The sequence below is a fragment of the Stegodyphus dumicola genome, chromosome 6 (assembly GCF_044657685.1).
Source record: "Stegodyphus dumicola isolate Sdum_Otavi_A_Nest chromosome 6, ASM4465768v1".
Classification (NCBI taxonomy): Eukaryota; Metazoa; Arthropoda; class Arachnida; order Araneae; family Eresidae; genus Stegodyphus; species Stegodyphus dumicola.
This window is the reverse complement of record NC_140773.1, coordinates 217,172,802-217,190,980: the sequence shown is the minus strand read 5'-3', so window position 1 is coordinate 217,190,980 and position 18,179 is coordinate 217,172,802. Positions and strand designations below refer to the sequence as shown.

Here is an 18,179-nt window from a genome sequence, read left to right as displayed (position 1 = left end):
TTCACTGTATGTACAATTATTTACAAGACAGAAATGATCGTGTTAAAAGTATTTAACTTTCAGATTAATTATAGTTTTCTGTACATAATATAATTTCATTTCTTTACAGGAGTCCATGAAATCGAAAGCTCCTCAGTTACATTTAGAATATAGGTTTTACAAATTACTTGGTAACCAAGGTAAGGAAAATGGTTTTCTTTAAATAAATATGGATAGTTTTGGATAGAATGAAAATTACTTTTATATTCTGTATTAGTAATTTAGTGAAAAGATGTTTTCTATGCGAAATTAGTAGCGTGAATGTTTTCTGTTTGCAGTCCATGTTTTTCTTTTTATCTCCTTTCCTTTTTTTAAAGTGTCACAGTATAAAAATTGGTATGTTTAAAATATTAGAACTGTTTAAGTTGAGAATTTTGTAGAATGGGTATAGGAAACGTTTGACCATTTTATGAAATTAAATTAAAAACTTAATACTTATAATTAACTTAAAATTAAAAATACTTATTAAAATACTACTTGAAGAAAGAGCTCAATATCAGTATTTTGTCAGGATATCAGTTATAGAACTTGATTCTAAGATATCTAAGTGAAGATTTTGCCTAAATTTAAACAGATTATTTAAATTATAGTTTGTAAAATTTGAGTAGTTTTTTTCCATTCATTATTCTTTAACACAGTTGAATTTCTTACTATTTTTTGAGAAATTTAATGTGTTATGAATGATAAATTTCTATTAAAAAGGCTTGGAGTTTTTAAGAAGTGTATATGCGTATGCGTATGTAATAATATATTTTTTTGATAATGGGTAGCATTGATACATAAGATTACTGGTACACTGCACAAAAAAAGGGGGGACAGTTCCATATCACTGGTTCAATTGACGAAATTCAAATTTCATTTTTCACATCCCGAAAGCGTGACTTAGGATATATATTAGATTTATATATAGCATCATTCCAACATAGGTATTTTGATACAAAATTGGACTTTTTCTGAAATAGCATATCATTTTTTTCCCATATTGCGATTCTATGACTCTTTATGCCAGATATTAAGTTTTGAAATTTTTTATGAAGAAATTTAAAAATTTATCTTGGCGCTTTTTTTTTTTTTTTTTTTTTTTTTTTTTTTTTTTCCAGTTTGCACCAAGAATAATTCACATGGCAGAATTCCTAATTTATAGTAACCTAACTTTAATTTTTTTCATTGATGCACAAGAGGAAAAATGGTCTATTGTTCATTCTTTCAAATAATTTTTACAAAGTGTGTAAATCACATTTTCGTTATTATCCCTTATATTAAATACACCAAATTTCAGAACGTACCAAAATGTAAATTCATGTGTATCTTAGGAAATTTTGAATAAAAACTCTTAATTTTTTGCAGATATGCTTAGAATTAATTACACCTTCTTTAAGATGATATTAAAAATTTTGTAGGTTATAATACAAAAATTGTTTAAAAAATTTATAAAAAATATTTAAAAATACAAATTTTTAAATAAATTTAAAAAATATGCAAATTATATTTGGATTAAGCCTAAATTTCGAATTCTGGAGGAAGAAATCAAGTAAGTTTAATAAAAAAAAGAGAGATTAATAAATATACATCAAATTCAATTAACATTCAGGAGCTAATTTTTAAAAAGCTAGTTGGGCAATTTTTACAAAACTTGGCAATTTGTCATAATTTGAGTTGAAGAATTAAATCGAAATATAGAAAAAAATTGGCATACCATTTCAGAAATTTTGTGTCAAAATACCTATATTAAAACAGTGCTATACAGTCAAAAGTCGTTAATCGGGACTCGTCTGGACTTCGGCGATTCCGGATTATCAATTTTTCTGGATTATAGATCATCAGTTTAAATCTGGTAAGATGGCATACAGAAATTATAAAATTAAAAATATGAAACCGTAATTTATGAAATAAAGAACAATTATGATCTAAAGGGTATCAAAATTTACAAAAAAAAGCTTAATATTTATTTGTTTACTTTATTAAACATTTCTTTCAATGTAAACTTAAGTTGCTTCGTTTTATGTGATAATACTTTATCTTTAATTCTATAAACAGACATAATTTCTTGTTCAGTTGCAAAGTTCCGCTGTTCAAGTCCTATAATTGCTGTGTTGAGAATACCGACTAATTTGTGAATCAAAATTTTTTCGTTTTCAATAACCTCTGTGTCACTTTCTTCACTATTGGAAGCGAATTATAATGACGAGGAATTTGATATAAAACATATCAAAGATGGAGTACATCGAGATGAAATACTACATTTAATAAGGAATTATAAGCCAAATAAAATAAAAACATCTGCCCTGAAGATAGTGCTGAAAGATCAACTTCCAATTCATTGAGCGCCTCGATGTCCCCCCCCCCCTGCCGCAGAGCAGCGTGAAATTAATAAACAGATTTTGGAATAGGTAGAGAAATATGCCTTTATCCATTTTTTGCAGCAATTCCACTTTTTGTTTGATGGACATCGAAACATACTTTCGCTTTGTAGATCCTTTCGGAGCTCCAGCATCAGAATTTTTATTTGACATAATCGAAAGTTCAAGCTTACTTTTATAAAATTGCTCTAACAATCTGCAAAAAATAATAAGCCAGATCCAGTTCGAAGATTAAGGAACAACACAATCTGCAACATTAACTGAAATAGATAATTAGATAATTTTAGCTTATACCGTCCGTTATACATTAAATGCGCATGCGTAAACGTATTATGCGCATATGCATATGCGCAGCCGTAAAGGTCTTATGCGCATGCATTAACGCCTATGTGCGTGCGTTAACGCTACGCATGCGCAGAAAGTTTGTAGCGTTGAGGTCCGGATTATGGTTCATTCTGGATTATGGGTGTCCGAATTATCGACTTTTGACTGTATATAAATCTAATATATATACTAAGTCGTGCTTCCGAGACATGAAAAAAGCAAGCTGAATTTGTCAATCGGCCCAGCAAACAGGAGGTATAGAACTATCCTCCCTTTTTTTTTTTTTGCATAGTGTACATACATGCTTTACTTGTTTGTACATTACTCTGGTATAGTAAAGATAGTAGCAGTCCTCATGCTGGTTGAACCCTTTCTTTTATTGTTGACATCAAATTTTTTTACACAATCATGCGAAATCGATGCAGTGTACATGCTCGTTCTTGATTACATTTCTGCCCTTTTTTTAAATATCTTTATAACAAATAATTTGATGAAAGAAATGTAAGAAGTGACATCGTAGCACATCAACAAGCAAGAGAAAACTAGGCAGATTTTAGTATGATGGTTTAGTTGAGCATAAAGCTGTTTTGATTTAACTTCATTCCTATTACCAATTTAAGTTTGCAAATTTTAATATTATTGGCTGAAGCATGATGTAACTACTTGCATCAGTAGCATTGTTTGAGAACTGTGAGTAGCGGGGATTAATTTTAAAATTATGCAGTTTAGAGTTGCATATTTATTATGTTATTTTGTTTTACTTATTCTTTATTTTACACATACACATTGGCTTCCCAAAGTTAAGCAGATAATACAGATTAGCAATTTTTGAAATTGTAGTTGAATTTGAGTGGTTGAAAATCACCAAGCGCAGATAGCAGTATACAGATATTGCACATTAATTACAGCTGACCACAATTCATTGCCCGAACATTTGCCAATTATGTAGGTGTTGAAGATGCCAGCATTTGGCATGAAGGGTGTGAGAAGGTTCATTAAAATGCTGATATGAAGTGTTTATAATTTCCATAGTTTAATTTTTGATCACATTCATGTTCTTATTGCTAAAAGAAGATAAGGAGTGTTGTGCTGTCAGATGGATGGAAGCAGGGCAATTTATCAAAGATGTCATTCTTTGGTGTTGAACATTAATTTCTTCAGTATGGGGGGGGGGATATCGAACAAAAACAAAGAGTTATCTAGAGACCTGTGCCTGTTGGAGCAAGTGTTAACACTCCTGATCATTAAGATAAAATAACACGGCGAACAAGTATTAATTTAGAACCATCATCAGCGTACCATCTAAACTGTGAAAATTTGCAAATATAAAGCTGATTTTTGTTGTTTGACTTCTAAATTAATACTCCTTCTGATATTTGGTATATTATCAAGTACCCAAGCAGTATTGATGAGCAACCTCCACAACTTTTATATCCATGGTTTGCATCATCCATTTGGTAAGACATTATCTGTTGGTGTGCGTCAAAGGCTGTACACGGCGAAATTGTGCGCTTGATTGCCAAGGTGTTTGTATTCCACTAATCGCCCAAATCCAGAAGGGCAAGATTAAAGTTATATCATCAACATCTAAATTAGACCGTCTGAGATTGGCATAATGTTATGATTATGGATGAATCCAGATTTACTCTGGAGTCAAATGATAAGCATGTAAGGGCATGGGGAGAAAGAGACACACAGAATCAAGTTCAGAACATCATCAAACACCATGTATTTGGAGGTAGTAGCATCATGGCATGTGCTAGAATTTCTGTGGATATTACAGATCTTTAAAGACCATCTGTGACTGTTGTGTAGTATCAGGATGAAGTCCTACATCTTATTTTGAGACTGTCATCAAAATCCAAAACCATGAGCCAAAATCATTAACAAGTGCCTGGAAAATGAGGGTATTTCTCTTATGAAGCAGCTGGCATATTCTCTTGATCTTAATTCCACTGAAAGTGTTTAAGGTGATCTCGTGTGTACTTTTTCTGCTCGTACACCTCCTGCCAGGCTCGGCTAGCTAGAAACTGCCCTAATGAAGAAATGGCAATTGGTAGCATCTGTGATTGTTTATCACCTCATCAAAAGCATGGGCAAAAGGCTGTAAAATTTGTGTGAAGATTGGGGGGGGGGTGTGATTTACCTTATTACTGCAAGTTTATAAGTAATGTTTTGTTTTTTTAGCATTAAACATCAATTTGATAATGATCCAAATATGACATCAGTATATAATGTATGAAAATTAAATATTGTTTTCATTATTATAAATAATGCTGTTTTCTTTCATGCATTTGCTACTTTCATATGCAATTTAGTATTAACCAAAGCTGTGCCTTTCCTTTTTTGTTGATTTTACTGCTGTGAGCTTAACTTTTGGAAGCCTGTATATATTGTTTGAAGTTTCTTTCTTTCTTAATTTTTTAAAATTTATTTATTTATTTTGCAGAAGGCATACCAAAGGTGTTTTATTTTGGACCATGTGGTAAATATAATGCACTTGTAATGGAGCTCTTAGGTCCAAGCTTAGAGGATCTATTTGATTTATGTGATCGAAAATTTAGTCTTAAAACAGTCCTTATGTTAGCTATACAACTGGTAAGTATTTTTATTTACATTCTTTTGTTGATGATATCTAGATTAATTATGTTAGTTATGTTGCAAAATTGTCTTATGTTATAGGCATATATGCATACTTTATTTGCCATTTTAAAAGTTACCGTATACCACAGAAGAGAAAGGTAAAGGATAAGTGATAAGAAAGTAACTGTAGCTCCAACTGTCTTCTTGATAGAAGCATGAAATTTTCTTTAACTTATTGTTTTTAGACTCAAACAAAAATAAGTATTAATTAGTTTTGAAATTAATTTCTAAATATAAGAATAGGATATTAAATAACTATAAAATGTACATATATTCAAAAATCTAATTAAGGGTATAACATTTCTCATAAGAAAAACACAAAAATTATCAATGATTATCCATTCTGTTTGCATAAAAGTTTTTATATTGCTATAGCAAATTCTGCTGCTTCTTTGAGACTGGAGTCCTGAAATATGTCAACCTCAAGCATCTAAACATGCTTAATCATTTTAAGACAAGGAATACATAGGATAATAAATTGTGCAAATATCATCCCTTTTCAAATGAATAGAGAGGAGTGTTACTGAATGATTCAGGTTTCATTAAGATTCTATCCTTGGCAGCTACTTCAAAATGTTTCATGTATGAATTTAAGATCTTATGTCTGTCTTAGCATTTAAGGAATGACCTTGAATGATATGCCAATCTGTGTGGTTGTTCTACGTAAATTATGATTTCTGCATTTTTCAGGTCTCATTTTTGCCCTTTAGGGGTTCACTCTATCATAGTACCCTACTCTTTAAGGGATCACCATCTTGGTGAGATGGGATCATGATCCTGGAGCCCTAGTGATCTTCCCTCATTTCCTTCTCATCTCTCCTTAACTGTTATTTTTCCATTCCTTCCTCCTTTGTGGTTTTCCTTTTTGGAGATTAGAGGCTCAAAGTCAGATGCTGTTACTTTTCTTTGTTTCTAGTTTCTCACGGAGAAAAAACTGCCTGCGTATCATAACTTGTAAGGCTGGAAAGGAGCTGGTAGTTGAGGGGCAAGGTACTGTCCCCAACACACTGTTTTAGAATCTGCTTGAGATTGAAACGAGTGGCACTTTGTTGTTCCTGCTAGTGTCAATAGGTTAGTCATTTATCCTTCAGATCAGTAGCTTGGAGATAAGCTTTTGGGAGATCCTGCTTTTGGGAAAGCTGACTGTGTGCTTCAGATTGCATATAGACCTGGTTACCCCTGGCTCTGAATCCTTTTGTTGGATTCTGTGGTTGGGAGGCAGGGCTGGTGGGTCCAAACCTTTTTTTTTCTTTATGGACTCTTTAAATCAGCAAAGTGCTAGTGTAAATGAGACATTAAAAATAAATAAAATAAAAATGTGTAAAATGAATGAATTCAAAAATACACCTAAATTTCTATTTATTATTAGCTCCACTGGAAAGTTACAGAAAATTTCACCATTCTTCTTACATAAATACTTACAAGCTCATGCGGGAGAACCAAGGAACTTGAAATGACTGCAATCTGGTGATCTTCTTGTCAAAACAGTTTCTTCCGCTCAATCTATTTCTGTTGTTGGATTAAAGAAGCTTGGACATATCAGTGTTACTATTTCACAGCATAAAGTATTGAATTATTGCCATAACATTATCTCCAAGGTTGATCATCTCTCTGTTTGGAGAGGAAAATGTCTCGGAGCTTTCTGACCAGTACGTCTATGCTGCTAGGGGGATCAAGATGTGCAGAGAAGCTCAGTTGATAAATATGAAACACGTAACATAACACAGAAAACAATACCCTTAATAATCAAAATGCCCTATAACGGAAACAAAAGATAGCAAAGCAAAGGAAAAAAAAAAAAAAAAATTGCAGCACTGCATAGGAATCCAAGTGTGAGCTCCTTTGGGAGCATAAGTTCAAAAGATTTAAATTCTGATATAGATGTGGAAGTGGGAGTGAACATCCAGAGACACCTGCTACTATGTAAAACAAAAACACAGCACCTGAAAAATGAACATCAGTCACAATGACCACCCTCGTTTCATGGAAATGTAGTGGCTTTCACTGAAATCTTGTTAATATCAAAGACTTCATTGATAAACATCATCTTATGTCTTTGGCTGTACAGGAGACTCTACTGAAACCAGAGAAAAAAGCTAAACTTCAAAGGTTCTCATTTATCAGAGAAGACAATCATGTAGATCTTTTCACTTCACTTGACTACCCCTTCTGTTCATTTCCAACAAGCCTTCGAGCTTTCACCATTCAAATAAATATGAGGATTCTGGTTTCAGTTTGTTGCATCTATTTGCCACCAAATGAATCAGTCAATTAACAAGATTTGAAAGATTTAACAGAGCAGCTGCCTAAACCTTTTATCTTAAAAGGAGACTTTTAATGCCCATAGTCCGCTCTGGGGAAGTATAGACAAAAATTTTCAAGGAAGACAAATTGAGCAAACGATCGCAGATCATTACCTTTATCTCCTCAATAATGGACAGGATACCTACTTACATGAACCTGCAATGCTTGTAGGCTTGCACGAGGTAAATTTCAAGCACTAGATCTTGCAATCTGTTCACCACTTTTGCCCTTTTAAATTTTGTAAATTTAGTGCAGGGAATGATCTTTATAATAGCGATCATTTCCCCGTTTTCACATCTCTTGCTCGAGAAGGAGTAATTCCCTTGTCAAGATGCCCCTGGTTTATACTTGATAGGGCAGACTGGGAAATCTTCCAATATCTTGCAGAGATCACAGGAGAAACAGTAAAAGATGATGCTTTGAAAGCCTTTACTGATATTATTATTCAAGCAGCTGCTATGCTTGGGGAGTCTGTCATAGTCTCCTCTTTGTCAAACCTTACAGCCTTTGAAAAAAAATGGGCCATGTGATGAACACAGCAGAAGAAATAATTAACCTTTGCTACCATTTCGATTGGCAGCAATTACCTACCTGCCAGCATCTCTTTTTGCAAAGCATCAATTAGAGCAGTGGCTCTCAACCTTTTAACTACCGCATACCATCTAAACAAAAATTTAAAACCTTTTGTACCACCACCGCTCTTGAATAAAGCTCAGATCGCATAAATTTACAACTGTTAGGAAAAAACCTTAATCAAGGTGTTGGGGTTTTAATTTTTGAATTTAAAGGTAAAAATACTTTGTTTCTTTGAGTATCACCTATTTTTCACTTGCGTACCACCTGTTGAGAACCCCTGAATTAGAGAAAATTTCCATTATATTGTAGTTCATCCGCAGTGTTCATTTCAGTAGTCTATCGAACATTAGTGGCTGTTCCTGCAAATAAAACTTCTGACATTCAGTCTTTAGAGCAGGGTGATAGAAAAGCTTTCAAATATCATTACGGGAAAGATAATTCTTTTAACGTTTTGTGTGGCTGCTTTGAAAATAAATTTTTGCTACTTTTCCTTTTCGCCAGCGCAAATCTCACTAAGCAGACTTTATTGGCGACAGCATACAGTATATGCATAAAAAATGTTAGTTCTTAGAGTTTTTTATTTTGAATTCATAAAAATTTTAATATCATTTAAAATTCTGTAAAAAGCCAATAAATAAAGATAATAAATTTGTAAAATAACATTAGTTTTAAGAATTTACTATGCTTTCATGGTTCAACATCCTGTTTCGCCATTTCGTATCACATGACCCCAGGTGATCTCATCTCACATAAACTACCCTACAAAAATCTAATTCTCTCAGTAATTATCTACATTAATTTCAAATTAAATCTTAATTTGGAATACAAGTTTATATGCAAGAATTATTTCAATTCGTATGAAAAGCTTACTCAGAAAATTATGTAAAATCGCAGTGCTTTATTTTGCTAGTGCATTCTCATTAGAATTGATGAATTTAACCCTTGACTTCGACTTATTTTTTATTCGAATTTAACCCTTGACGACCCTATATTTCCGCCTTCGAGTGAGCGATGTGACTGCATCATAATTGACTTAATTACCATGAATGGCCTTAGGGCTTAAAATTGAGTTATCTGGTAAAAATTCTATGTAATTGCATGCCAGTAGTGAAAGAAAGAATCAATCTGATAAGAAATGACTGTGACTTGTTTTGAAAATGAGGCGTTAAAGGTTACCAGCGAGGATATTCCGTTTGGCATCAGTTGTACCATTATTAGCAACTTTATCGCCTGCGCCAGTAAAATGAAAAAGTACCAAATTTTTTTAATATAAATGTTAAAAAATAAATGTAAGGCGCTGCATGAATTCTGATTGTAGTTTCATGAATAATGAAATATAGCAAACTCTTCCAACTCGGAGTCTTATAATGGCAGTTTTACTATACTGGAACTGATGAGAGCATTGTTGAAGACACATAGGACTAGTCTGGGTACAAATGGTGAAATGCTGGCTCTCTCTCCTATAATTCTTTGGTTGCCCTTCTGACTTTTTAAAATCGTATGTGGAAGGAGCGTAGTTTTCCCAGCACATAAGGTGTATTCATTCCCATAACTAAGACTGTTAAAGACCTGAAGGACTTCTAACTATTGTCCCATCGCACTGACATGTTGCAAGTGCAAGTTACTGGAAAATAATGGTAAATCATTGTTCAGTTTATTGCTGAAGGTTAGAAATTTTTAAGTAAGGATTGGTTCTGTTTTCAAGAAGAAGAACGAGGTGAACCTTTTATGGTCTAATATGTATATTAGCTCCCATGAAAGGACTCATATCTCTGATTTATATACCTTTGATCTGACATTCTTTTGGTTAAATTCCAGTTTTTTTAATGCAAAAATCTAAATTACAAAAGTTGCCTTTTCTGAGTGATACGGCTTTCTTGGGATTATAAGTAACTTTGACAGCATTAGCAGAATTGTGATAGAACTTGCTTTCAAACCAAGAAGTAATGATAATTACTGTAATCTACAAGAGAAATTTAATTATTTAGACTCCAGTTATTCAATTTGGTGTTTATTTAGTATGCGATCTAACATTTTTAGTTAGTTGTTTCATAAATGACAGCACTGAAATGCTATTTTTAGATATGGAAATAGATAGGAACACATAAATAAAAATTCTATTGATTAATTTAACAACCAATTAAGTTTTAAATTTCACTAAATTTAAAAGTTAATGTTACTAATAAGTGCAAGTTGGCAATTTTGGCAAATTTAAAAAAAAAAAAAAAAAAAAAAAACCAACAACATTTGATATTTATCATATCTCAGGAAACATACACCATATTAAAAAGAAAATAACAAAAAATGATGATTAAAATACTAATTAAAAATATAAAAATGATAATTAAGCATTACATATAATGTATGATATATGACTCTTGTTCTTTACATGTACACAACGATATGTTTTCATTTAAGAAAACCTTAGAGAATTACATAAATTCGACATTGTGCCCATTAAACATTATATATATTATAAAATATGTGTTATTGTTTTCTCCCCATGTACATAGTAATTTGTTTTCACTTCAAAAAAAAAAAAAAAAAAAAAGTGAAGAGAATTCCACAAGCTCCATATCATGTGAAGTTCTGGTAATGCACACATTAAATATTACATAGATTATATAATATATTATTATTCTCCACATGTAACAACAATCTGTTTTCCCTTGAAAAATTTCAGAGAATTGCATAAAGTTGTCATCATGCAGTGTGTCGACACTGTACACATTATATGTGTATTGAAAAATTATGTGATACATTACTGTTTCTGTACCTATGCACACAGCAATATGTTTTCACTAAAAAAAAAATCAAGGAAATGCAGAAACTATTGCACACCTGCTATGGTCAATTATAAATCATTAAATAAGGATTATGTGACACATAAAAAAATTAAACACTTTTTTTGAGAAATTTAGTTACCTGGGTAAACCTTCTATTCTTATGCCGCTTCCAAATAAAAGTAAGTTCTTTTCTTTCTACAAAACTCATATTATCATTACACGCAGAATATTTAACCTTCTTCAAAATTAAACCCATTTCCATACACCACTGTAAAAAATCATACAAGAATCCTAAATCATACCTAATCAAAAATCCTAAATCATGGTGGAAAGCATGATGCACAAAAACAAAATGGAACTCAAACAGAAATTCTGTTTTCGTTGCTTAAAACATAAAATTTAAAAATTAACAAATAGCATTCAAAAACAGACAACACATGATAAGAAGATATAATGCCCACAGTCCCACTGATCAGTTATCATAAAATCAGTTATCTGATAATGAAATCATCAAATTTGGCATCCTCCTTAGTCAGTCTAAATTTCAGGAGTTTCGTAAATTAATAATAGCTTCATAAAATATTTTCTACTTGAACATGCAATAAAATGATGATAAAAAGGACTGTTTAAAACAACAGCTGGTTTTAGTGGGGCTATCTAATAAATAAATAAGTAAAAGTAGTAACGCATATGATATAATTACCCAGAATTCTTTCTAGCTTGCATAACAGCTAGGTGATATGTTTAACTGGATAAAATTTAGATAAAGGTTTTTACCATTTTGCATTTTTTATTCATATTAACTATAAAATAAGGCACAAAGCTAATAAGTAATAATAAATGAATAAAAACATGTATAATTATATAACATCAGCCAAAAAACTGTGCAGTAATTTGCAAACAAATAAAAAGAAATAGAAATATTTATGTATTATTTACAGTATGTATCTGATTTAAAATGTCTCTGAGCTGTACATTTAATGTATGGTTCTTTCTTTTCAAATTTTTTATTGAAAGCATTGTATTTATTAATTTATTTTGAAAGTCTTGCAATTTTTTTTTCCTCATCTGATTTTTTTCTTTTCACTTTACTAGATTTTTCTATAGATATTCTCAGGGAAGTGGAATTATGACATTTTTATTGTCTCTGTTATGATCCAGATTTTCTGTATTTAAAAACCAAAGAATAAAATCTGCAGAAACCCCCATAAATCAATGCTGTTTTTGGATTTAAGAGATAATTTTCTATTGTTTTGATTCATGGACACACTCACATATATATACAGTACAAAGTCCAAGATCTGGACTTGTCGAGACTTCAGTGATTCGGATTTGGGATTTTTCCAGATATTAGGCTATCAGTTTGTCTTGTAAGATGACACGTTGAAGTTATAAAATTATATATATAAAATAGGTCTTTATGAAATAATGGAATATTTTTATGACCTTAAAGGAATCAAAATTACCAAAAAAAAAAAAAAAGCTGTGTATTTGTTTGCTTTAGTCGACATATCTTTCAATGTAAATTTTTTAAGGACCTTCGTTTTTTGTACTGATACTTTCTCCTCTATCTATTGATAGACATAATCTCTTTTTCAATTACAAAGTTCCATTGTTCAATTACTGTAACTGCTATGTTAAGAATTCCCATTTAATTGTCAGTTGAGATTTTTTTGTTTGTTTTGTTTTTGTTCATAACAACCTCTGTTAATTTTTGCACCATTGGTAGTGACATTTTCTGGATTAAGAACCACACTATTGATTTTGCTGTCTGTTAAGTGATTGGGGCATTATCATCACAATGAGAAACATGTCTTAATTTATTATCACTTCTCCACATTTCATCACAAATTCAAGTAATTGGAAAATTTCATTTATTTTGTTTGTGACATCTGAAAAATTTCAAATTCATGACTTTCATCATAAATCTTAGCTAGTATCTTAGCTTGTACACTATTGGATATGTATCATGAGATTGGTGACTAAAGACATGTTCTGCTAAATTTGTGTCTTGTTTCTATCATATACTGATGAAGTTCATCCTAAATTATATTAGTTATTTATTGTACTTATGCATATTTCTCATTCATACTGAAGAATTATCAGAGTTATGAATAAATAAATTCCCGCAGCTTGCTGCAGTCTTGTTGCTTTACAGCACACTTCATTGAAGTCTGTAATCATCACCAAGTGTAATGTCTACATAAAAGTTTACCATGCTCTTTGGTAGTCAATTACTAATATTTAAAAAAGAAAAAAAAAAATTTAAGCATTGCTGCATGAGTCATTTTTCAAGCTGCCTCACTGATTTGCGAGGTTAGTGTCAAGCATATGTTTCACTTTGAGATATATGCCTAGCAAAAAGGCAACTGTGGAGCCAAAATATTGATCTTGCAGATTTATGCTAATAAATAATTGTTTCTTCAATATGAAGGTATGTCATTTAGTTCCGAAATGAAATTAAGAATTTGGATTCTCCACATGTTTTTTGAAAAATTTTAAATATTCTTGCCCAAATTGTGTTAATGGTGGTGATCCGGAGGTCCAGATTTCAGATCATTCCTGATATCGGAGGCCTGAATTTCAGACTTTGTACTGTAAGTAGTTTATTCATAAAATGATAAGCTGCTTTTTTTGGTGGCCTCTTTAATTTTATTGATTTGGCCAAAGTATATTTAAAAAGGATTTCTGAGTTTGATTTAATTAAAGATTTTGTAACACATAATGAATTGCTAAGACAAATTAAATAAACTGATGTATGATATCTAAATTTTGTATTTTCTGTTTACAGCTTCATCGTATTGAATATGTGCATTCCAAACATTTGATTTATAGAGACGTGAAGCCAGAAAACTTTTTGATTGGAAGACAGTCTACTAAAAAGCATAATATAATTCATATCATAGATTTTGGTTTAGCAAAAGAGTATATAGATCCTGAAACAAATAAACATATACCATATAGAGAGCATAAGAGCCTAACTGGCACTGCTAGGTATATGAGCATCAACACTCATTTAGGTAAAGGTGAGTAAGAATTTTGTGCATATAAAATTATGCAAATGATTTTTCTAAAGCATGTAAGTCATAGGAAAGTCATAAAAATTTGTGGAAATATGCATTAAAAATGTTTTCTTTGCTGTAAATGTAATGTAAATAATTTTATTATGCCAGGATCAATTTTTGATATTTTTGTCTTATTTATATTTATAAATTCTTAGCAGGAGGGTTGTTGTCTGATAGATTACTTGCATAATTGATCTTGAGTGTTTAATAATATCTATGAAGATTGTGTCAGTTCGTCCAGTCCTTGACATATTCAAGCTAAATATGTGGTCTTTGTAATCTAAATTACATAAGGTTGTATGATTTTATCATAAGTTGTTTAAAAACAACTCTACCAAAATTTGGACTATCCGAACTTATTTACTTTACTGAAAGAAGTTTTTCCGATTTCAGAAAATGGAGTTGTAGCATCATTACAGTTCATGATGAGCTCTTGTTGGAAGTATGCAAGGAATAGATCTGCTATTTATTCATGAACTGATTCTCTTTACTGAGTGAGCAAATGCCTGATTCATGAAAAAAAGCAGAGCTCTTTTTGGAAGCGCTCTGGAAAAGTTTAATTCCTATTTTAGGGAAGAAAAAAAGTGTTTAATCCTCCCATGTTAACAGTTGAGTTTAATTTTTACCATTACCTAACTTTTTAAAAAAATTTTATTGCAGAATTTTAGTGTTAGTTCTGTCTAGAAAGGAAGGCTTAAAACTGCAATTAAAAGGAATCAGTTCATAGAGTTTATTTGATTGAGTTGATTGTTCTAATGCTCTTCACTCTAGTCTTGCTTTTTCATTACTTGTTCAATTCTTTCTGCCCTTCGCTTCATCTTTGCTAGCCACTTTTGATTCAACCCTTATTTCAGATCTTTTTCATCAAGGTAATGATGAGTCGTAAAAAAGAACCAATTCATTTCAGTGAGTGAATGGTTCTGATTTGATCCCATAAAAGAGTGGTTTTCTTCATCTAGACTTTATCGCCAAAAAATGTATGAAAGTTTTTAAATCTAACAAACTCGTAGGTGGCTGTTTGCAATTTTCTGTGATCTTTTGGATGCTTCTATTATTAAGATAAATATATAACATCGGTGTTAAAAAAATTCAATTCAAGGATTATAAAAAAAAAAAGTAATTTTATTAAACTAGCTAGAAAATTTGTAGAAGAACATAGAAAAAGGCAAATGATGAATATGGACACAGTTTATGGTATTCAAGCTTATGGAATAATATGGGTTGAATGCTTGATCTTTCAGAAACATAGGAAGGGAATAGAGATGCTTTTGTGTTGGAAAATCATTAAACTGTATCATTAATGTTCTAGAAAAGAAGAAACATTGACAAAATAATTTAGGCATGCATTGCCAAATGCTTACAATGGAGGGGGGGGAAGAAAATATTGAATTTATAATATATAAGCATGTATAGTGTAACCTTAATTCTAAAACTAGGTATTATAAACTCAGTTTTTAAATTTATTTTTCACTTATAAAAATTGTACTCGACTAAGCAGTGTTATTGATTAAGCAAACTCTCATTGTCAGTATTAAGTTTTTTACATATTGCTGCTTTTGAAAGTGAAGTAGAAGTTAAAAAAATGTTTTTTCCCTTGCTTAAATTATAGAAGATTAAAATAAATTTTTTTGAGAATGCTTCGCATTATCTGTTTGAATGCATTATCTGTTCCTTCTAAGTATTTAAGATCTGAATACAAGTTTCTGTGTTTAGAAAGAATGTTAAAAATTGCTGCATTGAATAAATGTATGCAGTATGTTTTGCTATATATAATGTATGTTATCAAGTTGAGCTTCTGCTTATATATTCTGTGTAACAGACATTTCAGATAAAATTGTTACAGTTAATGGTATTAATTTAACATGTTTTTCACTATTATTTTATGAGTATGCAGATTTCTGGTTTTATTATTTTTCAGAGCAAAGTCGTAGAGATGATTTAGAAGCTTTAGGACACATGTTTATGTACTTTTTGAGAGGTAGTTTGCCTTGGCAAGGTCTTAAAGCAGATACTTTAAAAGAAAGGTACCAAAAAATAGGTGACACAAAAAGAGCAACCCCTATTGAAGTTTTATGTGAAGGTTATCCAGGTACAATAATATTTTATTTCGATGCTTTAGAGCAGATTTCAACTTCCTGTAATATTCTGCATTAAATTTTAATTTTTAAATGTTTTTGTGTGATTTTGCCATTTACAATTTCAGGATCTGCTAAGTTTTATATTATAAGAATTGTTATTTAATATTCTGAATTGAAAAAGAAGTGCATTTAATTGTATTTATAGTCAGGTGTTTGATACTATTTTAATGTCAAAAATTGATATTAAAATATACTTAATATTTTAAATTGTATCTTACTGAGAACAGGAGCTTGAATTTGCTGCATCTTAGTACAGATGTATTCCAGAAAAATTACTCATTTCTGTGGTGAAACTGGTTTGATATCTTTTTTTTAATTGCATCAGTTTTTTTTTAATTAGGAGCTTATTAAATTTTATATTGTTAAAAAAGGTAAGAAAAGGGAGAAATTCTTTAATACATTGAAAAGAATAAATATGAGCAAATTTTGCACTGTACAATGTCTCAGGCATGTGATTGCTTTGTGGCATGTTAATATTTTGTGTTATACTAAATGATTTTTATCTTTAAATTTATATCAAGTTTACAGATTGATTTAGAATGAGAAATACAAAAAAGAACTAATAATAATATTACTGTATTAACCTTTGTTATCTTATCTCTTTTTGCATTTACTTCACTTGATCACTGTTGTTAATAAAGCTGTTCCTTTCTCCACCCCTTTTGAAAGGACTTCTATATGTTTTTCAGTTCCATTAACTTAGCAAAAGGTATTACAGTAAAAAGTCGTTAATCCGGACTTGTCAGGACTTCAGCGATTCCGGATTATCAATTTTTCCGGATTATAGATCATCAGTTTAAATCTGGTAAGATGGCATGCAGAAATAATAAAATTAAAAATATGAAACCGTAATTTATGAAATAAAGAACAATTATGATCTAAAGTATATCAAAATTTACAAAAAAAAAAAAAAAAAAAAAAAAAAAAAAGCTTAATATTTATTTGCTTCCTTTATTAAACATTTTTCAATGTAAGTTGTTTAAGTTGCTTTGTTTTATGTGATAATACTTTCTCTTTAATTCTATAAACAGACATAATTTCTTGTTCGGTTACAAAGTTCCGCTTTTCAAGTCCTATAATTGCTGTGTCGAGAATACTGACTAATTTGTCAATCGAAATTTTTTCATTTTCAATAACCTCTGTTTCACTTTCTTCACTATCGGAAACGAATTATAATGATGAGGAATTTGATTTAAATCATATCAAAGACGGAGTACATCGAGATGAAATACTACATTTAGTAAGGAATTATAAGTCAAATAAAATAAAAACATGTGCCCTTAAGATAAGCATAGTGCTGACAGATCAACTTCCAATTCATTGCGCGCTGTGGCGTCCCCCCCCCCCTGCTGCCGCAGAGCAGCGTGAAATTGATAAACAGATTTTGGAATGGTTAGAGAAATATGCCTTTATCCATTTTTTTGCAGCAATTCCACTTTTTGTTTGATGGACATCGAAATATACTTTCGCTTTGTTTCAACTCGTTGGCAGAAAATCATAGATTTGGGTAGTGATTAGTACCCACACTAAGGGTGAAAGCACTTTTGGGCAGAAAACTTTCGCTACAACCAGATACACGAAAAGACAATTATGTCTAGAATTAAAATTTGAATTTTTTATAAGAAAACATTAAGTGAAATAAAGTAGTAATATACATTGAATAACAAAAGTGATATTTATTCTGCAAAAAATAGAATGATTTTTAAACTTTTAACTGTGCTTCACTCTATCTCCAAGAAATTAGATATGCACTGCTTTGTTATTATAAAATAGTAGGACTGCTGTTTGTGTTTTAGTACTATTATTTTTTTTTTATTTAAAATTTAGTGTGCCCTTTGTACTATTTCTATTTTTTAACAACATTTGTATTCACTTTTCTTTCTGTTTTCCTTTTATAATAATTTTCTGCATGAAATTCATGCTGAAAATAAAATAAGCTGTTCC

General features: G+C 30.8%; 1 protein-coding gene across 2 annotated transcripts in view; it reads left to right on the top strand.

Moving 5' to 3' along the window:
- The window catches only part of gish (casein kinase I gish), a 75,688-nt gene that overhangs the window by 28,017 nt on the left and 29,492 nt on the right, over window positions 1-18,179 (top strand). For both annotated transcript variants that reach the window (XM_035356898.2, XM_035356897.2), the window contains exons 3-6: window positions 110-179; window positions 5,173-5,321; window positions 13,824-14,058; window positions 16,016-16,186. In XM_035356898.2, the coding sequence (XP_035212789.1) occupies window positions 110-179; window positions 5,173-5,321; window positions 13,824-14,058; window positions 16,016-16,186 (625 nt within the window). The remainder of the gene's footprint in view (window positions 1-109; window positions 180-5,172; window positions 5,322-13,823; window positions 14,059-16,015; window positions 16,187-18,179) is intronic.